The sequence below is a fragment of the Rhododendron vialii genome, chromosome 11a, assembly GCF_030253575.1.
Source record: "Rhododendron vialii isolate Sample 1 chromosome 11a, ASM3025357v1".
Classification (NCBI taxonomy): Eukaryota; Viridiplantae; Streptophyta; class Magnoliopsida; order Ericales; family Ericaceae; genus Rhododendron; species Rhododendron vialii.
The window spans coordinates 2,800,268-2,813,475 of NC_080567.1; the positions used below are offsets into that span (position 1 = coordinate 2,800,268).

Here is a 13,208-nt window from a genome sequence, read left to right on the forward strand (position 1 = left end):
TTGAAGAGTGGAGCTCTAAAGGTTTTATTTGGCAATATGGTTGTGATGGAGGGCGTTAGGCGCAATAATTTGTATTTTCTTGAAGGAAGTATAGTGTTGGGTGGAGCAGCCACTGGCGCTTTGGATGTTGGAGAATCTGTCCTGGATACTACCGCTTTGGTGCACGAATGCTTTGATGATTTGGGGAAGCAATCTAGGGTTCGTTTTGGGGAGCATTGTGTTTTGGAGAAGCAACTTAGAGTCAAGTTCGGCATGGCAGTCGACCGTTTCATTGGAGCACTTGACTTTGTTTGGGGGTCTGTTTTGGTGAATGTTGATTCTCTTGAAGGTACGTATCAATCTGGTTTGTTAGTCGATTTTCATTCTCGTTGCTATTTGATCTATACTTCGGATTTTGGTTTTGGGAATTTGTTTGGGTTATTTTTCTGCTGCTGGAGATAGATCATCTGAAGACTAATTTGGGTTTCAACGACAAGTTGAAATATTGGTATTTGGTATTTAGGACTGCAGATTCGAAGACTTTGGTTTATGGGGTTAAGTTCAAACATGGTTTGGACTTAATCTGCCTTCCACTTGTTTGAGCGCCCTTCGGGGTGCACGCACCTTAGGGTGCGGGTTTAAGGCAACTGTGAAGACGGTTTGGTTCTTTTGCGTCTTAGGGTTGGCACTTGGTTTGGCTAGGTTCTTTGGTTTGGTTTTGGATTTGGATTTGGCTATCGAAACTTGGAATTTGGAGATGTTGCAACATTGTTTTTGGTTCTGAAGATTGCTCGAAGCTTCAGAAATTGGTTTGGGATTGTTCCGATGCTTGTTTTTGGTTTGGGTTCATATGCAAATAGGTTTGGTTTGTTCGTTGAGGACTTGGTTGCTTCCTTGGGTTTGATTCGCCCTCGATTTGACTTTGGTTTTGGCTTCACTTTGTATTTGGGTTTGGATATCTTGCCGAGGTGGAGATTTGTGGAATTACGGCTTGATTTTGGAGTTCACAGCCTCCATGGTCCGAACCAAGGTCTTGGTTGTCTGGACCAATGCTTGCCACGCGTTTTTTGAGCAATCTGTTATTTTGGCCCGCGGCCTGGTCCGGACCAGTTCGTCCGGACGAACCTCATCACCTTCGGGCATCCAGAACCCGTCTTGACTTCAAACTTCAGCCGATTATTCCAGATTTGATCGTCGCTCTCTGATATTTTGGTCCGGACCACCGTACACTTGGTCCGGACAAGCGGGCATGCAGAACAGCGCGTTTGACTTCTTTTTTTATATGGTTAGGACTTGTTAGGCAACTTATCTTTTGGTATAAATATACTTGTTATGCCTCATTGTTGGTGTGAGAGCAAATATTAGGCATTTGATTAGGGTTTGAGAGAGTTGCCTTCTTGTTTTGGCTTTTGGTGGGAGAGTTCTGCAGACTTCTTTTTTGTAGCACTTTGAGCATTCGTATTTGATTAATGAAGCCATCGATTGACAGCCAGTGGACTAGGCTTAGATCGCAAAGTAAGACCGAACCATGTATTTCTGTGTGTCTCTCTCTCCTTCTGGTTTATTCTCTCTCCTTCTCTCACGTTTGGTTTGATTAGTTTGGTTTGCTTTATACATCTACTTTTCTTCAATTCAATATTCATAATCACCATCTGTTTGTTCGGCTTTCGCGCAACCAACTGGTATCAGAGCGTAGGTTTTTTACCTAGGCTTCGATTTGTTCCACTTGATTCTTTGAATTGTTGGTTTGGTGATTTAGGAAAATAGGATTGAAGATGTCTGAGGAGTCGTCCAAGAAATTGGTACCAACCAGGTCCGGCACCGATTACGTGGTGAGGTCTTTGGTTTCCAATGCTAAATTTGAAGTTGAAAAATTTGATGGAACGAACAACTTTGGTATGTGGTAGTGTGAAGTTTTCAACGTTTTTGTTCAACAAGGGTTGGATTTTGCTTTGGAGGACAAACCGGAGGACATGAGCGATAAGGATTGGGATAAGTTTAATCGTCAGGCTTGTGGTTCCATTCGACTATGTCTCACAAATGATCTAAAGTATTTTGTTGTGCGGGAGACAAAGGCGAAGGATCTTTGGAAGAAGCTCAAGGATAAGTTCATGACCACGAGTGTAGAGAATTGCATCTACATGAAGAAGAAGCTCTTTCGTTTCTAGTTCCGTGCAGGTAGTTCTATGAACGAGCACTTGTCCGATTTTAATAAAATACTTGCTGATCTTCAGAATTTGGATCCCAATATTGTCGACGAGGATAAGGCTTTGATTTTGTTGAATTCTCTTCCTACTTCGTATGATCACCTTGTTACTACTTTGTTATGTGGTAAGGAAGAAATTCATTTTGAGGATGTGTCGAATTCTCTAGTTAATAATGAGTATCGTTTAAGAGATAAGATGACCCATCAGGACACATTTAGTCAGGGTTTGGTTGTAGGGAATAAGACTCGGTCCCAATCGAGTAAAGTTCCCTCTTTTGCGAATAGAACGGGTATTGCAAAAGACGAGTGTGCTTATTGTCACAACAAAGGTCATTGGAAAAGGGATTGTCCTGTCTTAAAGAGTAAGAAGGACTCCAATTCCAATTATGCTTCTGAAGAGGATGATGATTTGAAAGCTTTGGTGAGTCTCATGCATGTTAGCCACTCGAGGGAGTCGAAGTGGATTTTGGATTCTGGTTTTGGCTGTCATGTGTGTCCCAATAGGGATTGGTTCTCTAGCTTCAAGGAGTTTGATGGCGGTGATGTTCTTGTGGGTAATGGCTATGCTTGCAAGACATTATGGATAGGTACAATCAGCTTGGTTATGCATGATGGATTCATTCGGACATTGGATAACGTTCGTGTGTACTGGGCGTTAAATATAATCTCATCTCTGGGTGCCTTAGAGTCCGCAGGTTCGGTGATCACTTTGAAGAGTGGAGCTCTAAAGGTTTCATTTGGCAATATGGTTGTGATGGAGGGCGTTACGCGCAATAATCAGTATTTTCTTGAAAGAAGTATAGTGTTGGGTGGAGCAACCACTGGCGCTTTGAATATTGGAGAATCTGTTCTGGATACTACCGCTTTGGTGCACGAATGCTTTGATGATTTGGGGAATCAATCTGGGGTTCGTTTTGGAGAGCATTGTGTTTTGGAGAAGCCACTTACAGTCAAGTTCGGCATGGCAGTCGACCGCTTCATTGGAGCACATGACTTTGTTTGGGGGTCTGTTTTGGTGAATGTTGATTCTCTTGAAGGTACGTATCAATCTGGTTTGTTAGTCGATTTTAATTCTCGCAGCTATTGGATCTATACTTCGGATTTTGGTTTTGGGAATTTGTTTGGGTATTTTTCTGCTGCTGGAAATAGATCATCTGAAGACTTACTTGGGTTTCAATGACAAGTTGAAATATTGGTATTTGGTATTTAGGACTGCAGATTCGAAGACTTTGGTTTATAGTGTTAAGTTCAAACATGGTTTGGACTTAATTTGCCTTCCACTTGTTTGAGCGCCCTTCAGGGTGCACGCACCTTAGGGCGCGGGTTAAAGGCAACCTTGAAGATGGTTTGGTTCTTTTGCGTCTTGGGGTTGGCTCTTGGTTTGGCTAGGTTCGTCGGTTTGGTTTTGGATTTGGATTTTGATATCGGAACTTGGAATTTGGAGATGTTGCAACATTGTTTTTGGTTATGAAGATTGTTCGAAGCTTCAGAAATTGGTTTAGGATTGTTCCGATGCTTGTTTCTGGTTTGGGTTCATCTGCAGTATCGGTTTGGTTTGTTCGTTGAGGACTTGGTTGCTTCCTTGGGTTTGATTCATCGTCTCTTTGACTCTCTTTTGGTTTGAGCTTTTTGAGAGAGTTTGGTTTGTGGCAGTTCGATTTGACATTGGTTTTGGCTTCACTTGGTATTTGGGTTTCGATATCTAGCCGAGGTGGAGATTTGTCGAATTTCGGCTCGATTTTGGAGTTCGTAGACTCCATGGTCCGAACCAAGGTCTTGGTTGTCCGGACCAGAGCTTGTTACGCGTTTTTGGAGCAATCTGTTATTTTTGGCCAGCGGTGTTGTCCAGAGCAGTTCGTCCCGATGAACCTCAGCACCTTCGGGCATTCGGAACCCGCCCTGACTACGTCCGGACGAAATTGGGCCGATTATTCCAGATTTGATTGTCGCTCTCTGATATTTTGGTCCGGACCGCCGTACACTTGGTTTGGACCAGCAGGCAAGCGGAACAGCGCGTTTGACTTTTTTTTTAAGGATTTTTTGGGGGCTCCAAAGCCCAATATGGTTAGGTCTTGTTAGGCAACTTATCTTTGGGTATAAATATACTTGTAATGCCTCATTGTTGGTGTGAGAGCAAATATTAGGCATTTGATTAGGGTTTGAGAGAGTTGCCTCCTTGTTTTGGCTTTTGGTAGGAGAGTTCTGCAGACTTCTTCTTTGTAGCTCTTTGAGCATTCGTATTTGATTAATGAAGCCATCGATCGACTGCCTGTGGACTAGGCTTACATCCCAAAGTAAGATCGAACCACGTATATCTGTGTGTCTCTCTCTCCTTTTGTTTGATTTCTCTCACCTTCTTTCACGTTTGGTTTGATTAGTTTGGTTTGCTTCATACATCTATTTTTCTTCGATTCAATATTCATTATCTCCGTCTGCTTGTTCGGCTTCCACGCAACAAATTGGTATCAGAGCGTAGGTTTTCGACCTAGGCTTCGATTTGTTCCACTTGATTCTTTGGATTTTTGGTTTGGTGATTTAGGAAAATTGGATTGAAGATGTCTGAGGAGTCGTCCAAGAAATTGGTACCATCCGGGTCCAGCACTGGTTACGCGGTGAGGTATTTGGTTTTCTATGCTAAATTTGAACTTTTCAAAATTTGATGGAATGAACAACTTTGGTATGTGGTAGTGTGAAGTTTTGGACATTTTGGTTCAACTAGGGTTGGATTTTGCTTTGGAGGACAAACCGGAGGACATGAGCGATAAGGATTGGGATAAGTTTAATCATTAGGCTTGTGGTTCCATTCGACTATGTCTTGCAAAAGATCAAAAGTATTTTGTTATGCGGGAGACGAAGGCGAAAGATCTTTAGAAGAAGCTCGAGGATAAGTTCATGACCAAGAGCGTAGAGAACCACCTGTACTTGAAGAAGAAGCTCTTCCGTTTCCAGTTCCGTGCAGGTAGTATTATGAACAAGCACTTCTCCGATTTTAATAAAATACTTGCTGATCTTCAGAATTTGGATGCCAATATTCTCGACGAGGATAAGGCTTTGATTTTGTTGAATTCTCTAGTTAATAATGAGTGTCGTTTAAGAGATAAGCAGACCCATCAGGACACATTCAGTCAGGGTTTGGTTGTAGGGAATAATACTCGGCCAATCGAGTAAAGTTCCCTCTTTTTGCGAATACAATGGCTATTGCAAAAGACGAGTGTGCTTATTGTCACAACAAAGGTCGTTGGAAAAGGGATTGTCCTGTCTTAAGGAGTAAGAAGGACTCCAATTCCAATTATGCTTTTGAAGATGATGATGATTTGAAAGCTTTGGTGAGTCTCATGCCTGTTAGCTACTCGAGGGATTCGAAGTGGATTTTTTCTTCTGGTTGTGGCTGTCATGTGTGTCCCAATAGGGATTGGTTCTCTAGCTTCAAGGAATTTGATGGCGGTGATGATCTTATGGGTAATGGTCATGCTTGCAAGACTTTAGGGATAGGTACAATCAACTTGGTTATGCATGATGGATTGATTTGGACATTGGATAACGTTCGGTATGTACCAAGCGTGAAATATAATCTCATCTTTGGGTGCCTTAGAGTCCGCAGGTTCGGTGATCAATTTGAAGGGTGGAGCTCTAAAGGTTTCATTTGGCAATATGGTTGTGATGGAGTGCATTAGGCGCAATAATCTGTATTTTCTTGAAAGAAGTATAGTGTTGGGTGGAGCAGCCACTGGCGCTTTGGATATTGGAGAATCTGTTCTGGATACTATCGCTTTGGTGCACAAATGCTTTGATGATTTGGGAAAGCAATCTGGGGTTCGTTTTGGGGAGCATTGTGTTTTGGAGAAGCAACTTAGAGTCAAGTTCGGCATGGTAGTCAACCGTTTCATTGGAGCACTTGACTTTGTTTGGGGGTTTGTTTTGGTGAATGTTGATTCTTTTGAAGGTACGTATCAATCTGGTTTGTTAGTCGATGTTCATTCTCACTGCTATTGGATCTATACTTCAGATTTTGGTTTTGGGTTTGATTGGGTATTTTCTGCTGGTGGAGATAGATCATCTGAAGATTAACTTGGGTTTCAACGACAATTAGAAATATTGGTTGTAGTAGACCGAATCTAATGGTCCAAGCCCGTTGGGGAACAGGCCGAGGTCAAGCCCATCTATCGTCAAGGTGACGGCACAGACGACTTAGTCAAGCTCGGCAAACCGTCTTAAAGAAAGCTTTCATCCTTAGCCACCTTTGAGGAGTCTCTTCAGGTTCGGCCACCCCTTGTAAGGCGGCTCCATTTGACTTCCCCTTCATGTTGTCTGCCAGGGTCTGCTAGATATGGGCTCGGCCAACCGCTGAGTCACGTGCTCCCTCACATGATGAAGCGGTTACGCCAAGGGATAATGACGAGAGCACGTGGGGGCTGCCAGCTCACGCACGAAACGGTTACCAGCTCTACTCAGTGACATCGAGGCAGCGTCACCTAAACCGTGCAAGGCACATGCCCGTGCTTGGGGAACAAGTCAAGGAGGCCCTATAAATACTGAAGGAATAACCCTAAAGAGGTACATACACTCAACCCTGCAAAAAACCCTAGTTTCTTTCCTCTCTCTAAACACATACTTATCCTCGTGCTGGAGGGCCTTGCTGGGCAACCCCGGCCAGGTCTTAGTCGTGCGTTCACTGTGTAGGTGAGGAATAGAAGGCTAGGTAGTCCCCCAGCAAGTGGAGGAGGAACTCGAATCGAGGATCGCGGACCACACAATTGGTGAACCCGAAGTGAAGGCACGCAACTTCTGACTCAAACAGCTCCAATCTCCTTCAATCCACCCCCCTCCTCCCAACAACAACCATTGATCCATCCACCATGGGCGGAGATCTGACTGACATCGCCACCTCAGGAGCAAAAGACGCCAGTGGAAACACAATCCCTCCACCATTCTCTGATAGGCATATGTCCATCTCAATCCCCCTTAACTTCGGACTATCCCCAGTAGCGGACGACGTAACGACGGCCTATATCCGCTTGCTACAATGTCGCGACGATGAGAGAGACAACGAACTGGCTGCTCTGAGGGCAGAAGTGGCCCAAATGAAACACTAAATGCATCAGGACGCCGCTCTTGCCACATCCAGATCTGCTGGAGGCGGCAGGCGGTGAAGACAAACACCGCCTCTAACACCCCCCGCCCGCCCCCCCCCACCACTGGAGCATCCTCACGAAAAAGGCCATCATGGCTCCGTCAAAGATCGCCTTGGTTTCACGCCAAACATGGGCGAAGCAAGAGAGATAATCCTCTATAAGCGGCCTACAACATCTGGAACACGTCGCTCAAAGAGCCGCCGTGATCGCACCGACACAAGGGACACCGAGTCGTTCACAAGCACATACTCGACTGGTCGCACAGAGTTCTCTCTCACAACGGTTTCCCACCATAGCCGAGATTCCGTACAAACCAGGCGCCATGTCTCTGAACGTCTCGGAGAGATCCCACCAGAAAACTTAGACAATGGAAGACAAGCCCGGCGGAATAGGGAAGGCGAACAGATCAAAGGACCGAGCAACGACGCCAGGAACCGACGGAACGGAGAAAAATCTGTCGACGGCCCACATCGAACAGAAGATTTGCGCGAAAAACTACGGCACAGAGCCCGCGAGAAATCACCTGGCAAAGAATCCAAAAGAACGAAGACAAAAGGGCACGACAAACCGCCGCGCCCAGGCTTTGAGCGACAACTGAAGGACCTTGGCGTCTCCCCCTTCACATCCCACATAATCAACACGACAGCTGAGACTAACTTCCATCTGCCGAAATTCACAAAGTTCGACCCAACCACGTGCGAAGCTTATACCCACCTAATACACTTCCGCCAAACCATTGAATTGTGCACCACAAAGGACGAAATCAAATGCAAAGCGTTCCCATCTAGCCTCGGCTCCCTTGGGCTCCAGTGGTTCAACAAGCTGCCCATTGGATCCATACGGAACCTCGCCGACCTCGAACGCACCTTCAACACTTGTTTCATCACAAGCAATAGGACTACCAAAGAGCCTGAGTCACTATCCCAGATGAGGAAGCTCCCCGCAAAACCATTCAGACAGTATGCCGAGCGCTACTGGCAACTTTTCAATGAGATCCATGGAATTGACGAGTACTGGGCTCTGCGAACCTTCAAAAACGGCTTGGAAACTGGCAGCAAGATCCTAGACGAACTTGCCATCCGTCCACCCCATGGCATGGGCGAATTGATGCGCATGGTAGAACCATTCTACGCTCTTGAAGAATTTTACACAAATCGAGCGGCTCAGGGGATACTGAACCCGATTACCCTACCCCCAGTGCCCATGACATAGCTACCTGCACCAATCATAACCCATCAGTCCCAGCAAAAGAAACACGTCAAAAACATCAAGGAAGGGAAGAAACGTCTGCCAAAGGTGCACGACTATGTGGCTGAAACCACATACTTGAAGGAGCCCATCTGGTCTTTCCTAAAAGAGATAATGAGGCAACCATGGTTCGAATGGCCAACAGGGAAGCTCGGCACTGACACTGGCCAAGAAGATCAAAGCTCAAGGAAAAAGTGCTCGCATCATAACGAACTCGGTCACTACACAACGGCATGCGCACCATACAAAGCACTATTGGAGCGTCTGGCAACCCAAGGCCATCTCGATCAGTACATCGATCGAACCAAAACACCCACCCGTCAACCTGCTGGAAATCCCAACCCAAATGAGCCGCGGCCGACAATACACGTTATTCATGGCCCCGTGACAAAGGAATCTGAAACTTACCTTCGTGCCGACCTCAATCGCGCATCCACTTCCAAGCAAGTACTCGCGGTAGGACCTGGATCCAAATGTCCACGTCCAGAAGAATTACCCAAATGGACAATAACTTTTACTGAGCGCAATCTTGAGCATGTGCAAACCCCACACTCCGATGCCCTCGTTGTAACTGTCCAAATTGGAGTCCATGACGTCAAGCGCATTCTAATCGATCAGGGAAGCTCGGCGGAGGTCATGTACTATGACTTGTTCAAAAAGCTTGATCTCCCATAGTCGGCTTTGCAACCCGCCGAAGGACCCCTCATCGGATTCAACAAAGCACCTGTCTGGCCACTTGGTCGAATCTTCCTGCCAGTTGTCGTTGGCTTGAAACGTTGAGCGTCGAATTCATCGTCGTCAACGTACCAAGCCCATATGACGCAATTCTTGGCCTGAACTTGGCTGCACGGCATGCAAGCAATCGCCTCAACCTACCACTAGGTCGTTCGCTTCATCGGCACCAATGGGAGACAGGAAGATCTACGAGGTGACCAAATAGCCTCGAAAAAATGCTACGTCTCAGCCGTCCACAACTCCACCAAAGCCAAGCAAGTGCAATGGGTCGAAGTCCCAGACATTGCCGTGTTTGATGACATCGGCCAGAAAGCCGAAGACAAAGCAGAAGAGGACCTCGTCCAAATGCCCATCAACGAGGATGGCTCCCGATTCTTCTTACTCAGCTCTTCCATCAGCGAAGCCGACCGTGAAGAAATATTCCAATACCTCAAGAAAAACATAGAAGTTTTTGCTTGGACCCCCAACGAGATGCCGGGGGTCGATCCCAATTTTATCAGTCACTCTCTTAACATAAAGAAAGATGCCAAGCCTGTCATCCAGAGTCGCGACGTTCTACAGCCGAACACGCTGACGCCGTCGTTGAAGATGTCAAACGTTTGCTGGAAGCCAATGCCATCCAAGAAGTACAATACCCAACATGGTTGTCCAACACAGTGGTCGTTAAAAAGAAAAACGGCAAATGGCAAGTTTGCGTGGATTATACCAATCTCAACGACACTTGTCCAAAGGATTGGTTCCCACTCCCCAAGATTGATCAACTTGTGGACGCAACGGCAGGCCATGCTCGGTTAAGCTTCTTAGACGCCTACCGTGGCTACCACCAAATTGCCATGGACCCCGACGACATGGAAAAAACTGCTTTTATTACACCATATGGCATCTTTTGCTACCGAGTCATGCCCTTTGGGCTCAAGAATTCAGGTGCCACATTCAACAGAGCCATATTCAAGATGTTGTAAGAACAAATTGGCCACACCGTGGAAGCCTACATTGACGACCTCGTTGTCAAGAGCAAGAAGGAATCCAACCACCTGCAAGACTTGGCGGAAGTCTTTAAAATCCTTAAACTACACAAACTACGACTAAACCCTAAAAAGTGCGCGTTCGGCGTGAGCGCGGGGAAATTCCTTGGACACCTGGTCACCCGACATGGTATTAAGGCTAACCCTATCCAGACAAAGGCTGTTAAGGACTTGCGCCCACCAAGGACAATCAAGGAAGTACAAAGGCTAACTGGGATGGTAGCGGCTCTGAACCGGTTTATCAGCAAATCCTCAGACAAATGCTACGCATTCTTCCATGCCTTGAAAGGCAAGAGTCGACGCAATTTTGAATGGACCATGGATTGCGACTCCGCCTTGACCGAACTCAAAGAATACTTAAGCTCGGTCCCTATACTCTTGAAACCAAAGGAGTACGAGACCTTGTATCTATACCTTGCCGTCTCCGCCCACGCAGTCAGTTCAGCATTGGTACGGCGAGTTGGCACAGACGACTTGCCCATCTACTTCACAAGCAAAACACTCCTCCTAGTGCAAACACGATATCTACCACTTGAGAAATTGGCACTCGCTCTCGTCTCGGCAGCCAGGAAACTCTTCCCCTACTTCCAATCCTACACCATAACTATCTTAACAGAGCACCCTCTAAAAAGCCTCTTCCGCAAGGCTGATCTCTCCAACCGGGTCTCCAAATGGGCAGTCGAATTAGCAAACTTCGACATCTGTTTCGAGCCACGAACGGCGATAAAAGGTCAAATTCTTGCCGACTTCATCGTAGAATTAACACTGGAAGATACGAAAACTCTCAACACCCCTGCTCCTCAACCTATCACAAAATTAACAAAAGTACTAATGCCTTGGAAACTCTTTCAAGGCGACAGCTGGTGACTACATGTCGACGGGGCTTCCAACAGCAACGGAGCCGGAGCAGGAGTTGTCTTAGTTTCCCCTTGTGGCACACTTCATGAAAGCTCTCTAAGTATCGACTTCCCCGCCATCAATAATGAAGCTGAATACGAAGCCCTCCTTGCTGGCTTACTCTCCGCAGTTGCGATGAAAGTTTTCGATCTTGTTGTCTATTGTGACTCCTAACTCATAGTTAACCAAGTACTTTGGGACTATGAGGCTCGGGACCCCCGATTATCAAAATACCAGGCAACGGCAACCGAACTTCTCACGCACTTCAAAAATTTCAAAATCGAACAGATCAACCACGAAGACAACGCGCATGCAGACGCACTCGCTGGCCTTGCCTTAGCTTCTACGGCCTCCAAATTCAGGACTATTAACTTCGGAAGTATCGACCACCCAAGCTTTGACACCACTCCAAAGGTCCTCAACGTCGAACTCGCTCCAAGCTGGATGGACAAGATCATTGCATTTCTCAAGCATGACACTTTACCAGTAGACAAAATGGAAGCTTACTGCATCAAGAACAAAGTTGCTTACTACTGGTTCTCCGAAAGTGGCCAACTCTACAGGAAATCTTTCTCGGGCCCTTATCTCCTCGTTGTCCACCCAACCCAGGTACTCGATATTCTCACCGAGCTTCACTCAGGTAGCTACGGTTGCCACTCTGGCGGCCGTTCGCTCTGCCAACGGGCAATAAGTCAAGGATACTTTTGGAAGAACATGAAGAAAGACTGCGACGAAGTCGTCCGCAAATGCCGACCATGCCAACTTTTCTCCCCTATCCCAAAGCAACTAGCCCAGAATCTTTCCCCCATCATAAGTCCTTGGCCCTTTGCACAATGGGGGGCTTGATATTGTGGGAAAGCTACCAACGGCCCCTGGAGGCTTCAAATTTCTGATCACGGCAACGGATTACTTCTCAAAATGGGTAGAAGCTGAACCTCTGCCAACAATCACCGAAGCCGACGTAAGAAGATTCGTCTGGAGAAACATCGTCACTAGATTCGGTGTTCCCTACGCCATTGTCTCAGACAACAGAAGCCAATTCGTCAGCAAAGACTTAACCAGTCTCTGTGTCGAATTTAGCATACGCTTCTTTAACTCTACTTCAGCTTACCCCCAAGGAAATGGCCAAGCTGAGGCCACAAACAAGACCGTCTGTGCCGGGATCAAGCGTCGGCTACACTCCAAGAGAGGAAAATGGGTTGAGGAACTGCCACATGTTCTTTGGGCCTACCACTCTACCCCGAGGCGCTCAACAGGCCAAACGCCCTTCTCAATGGCGTTCGGCATGGAGGCCGTAATCCCACTAAAGTCCAGGTTCCCCATTCTGAGAATAGAGAACTTCGATCCAAAGACTAATGACGAAGCCGTGGAACAGGAACTGATCTTGGCATAAGAGAAGCGCGACAACGCTCAGTTAAAGCTCGCCGAGTACCAACAGCAAGTAGCAAGAGGCTACAACCGAAGTGTTCGAACCAAGACCTTCAAGCCAGACGACTTGGTTTGGCGAAAGGTGGTGCAAGCCATCAAGAAGCAGAAATTCAAACCCAACTGGGAGGGTCCCTTTCGTGTTGTCAAAATTGCTAGTGAATGTGCTTATGTACTAGAAGACATGAATGGAAAAACCCTCACCAACCCATGGAATGCACAGAACTTGAAGAAGGCATACATGTGACAAACATTTTCCAAGAATGGCTTCGGCCTCATTTTCTACTTTATTTTAATTCTACCTTATTTTAATTTCCGTATGGCTTTGGCCCTTAAGTTTTCATTTCCCTCATGTACTCCCCATGTTTATCAATACAAAAGAAACATCTTGTTTGGCAATTGATGTCTCTGCATTTTTAGCTTGATTTCACAAACATTCACTCATGGTAAACTCTGCCACAAACAAGCATTGACTTCGGTCACACCCACAAACGACTTTTATGCCCCTGCTTCGGCCACCAACGCTGCCCAAAAGAAGCAAAATCAGGACATATGGTCCAC

General features: G+C 46.2%; 1 protein-coding gene across 1 annotated transcript; it reads left to right on the forward strand.

Moving 5' to 3' along the window:
* The first annotated feature begins 10,541 nt into the window (after positions 1-10,541).
* LOC131306759 (uncharacterized) lies at positions 10,542-12,615 on the forward strand. Its single transcript, XM_058333182.1, has 4 exons — positions 10,542-11,188; positions 11,276-11,363; positions 11,511-11,831; positions 12,082-12,615. The coding sequence occupies exons 1-4, from the start codon at positions 10,542-10,544 to the stop codon at positions 12,613-12,615; spliced, it is 1,590 nt and encodes a 529-aa protein (XP_058189165.1).
* Positions 12,616-13,208: the final 593 nt, after the last annotated feature.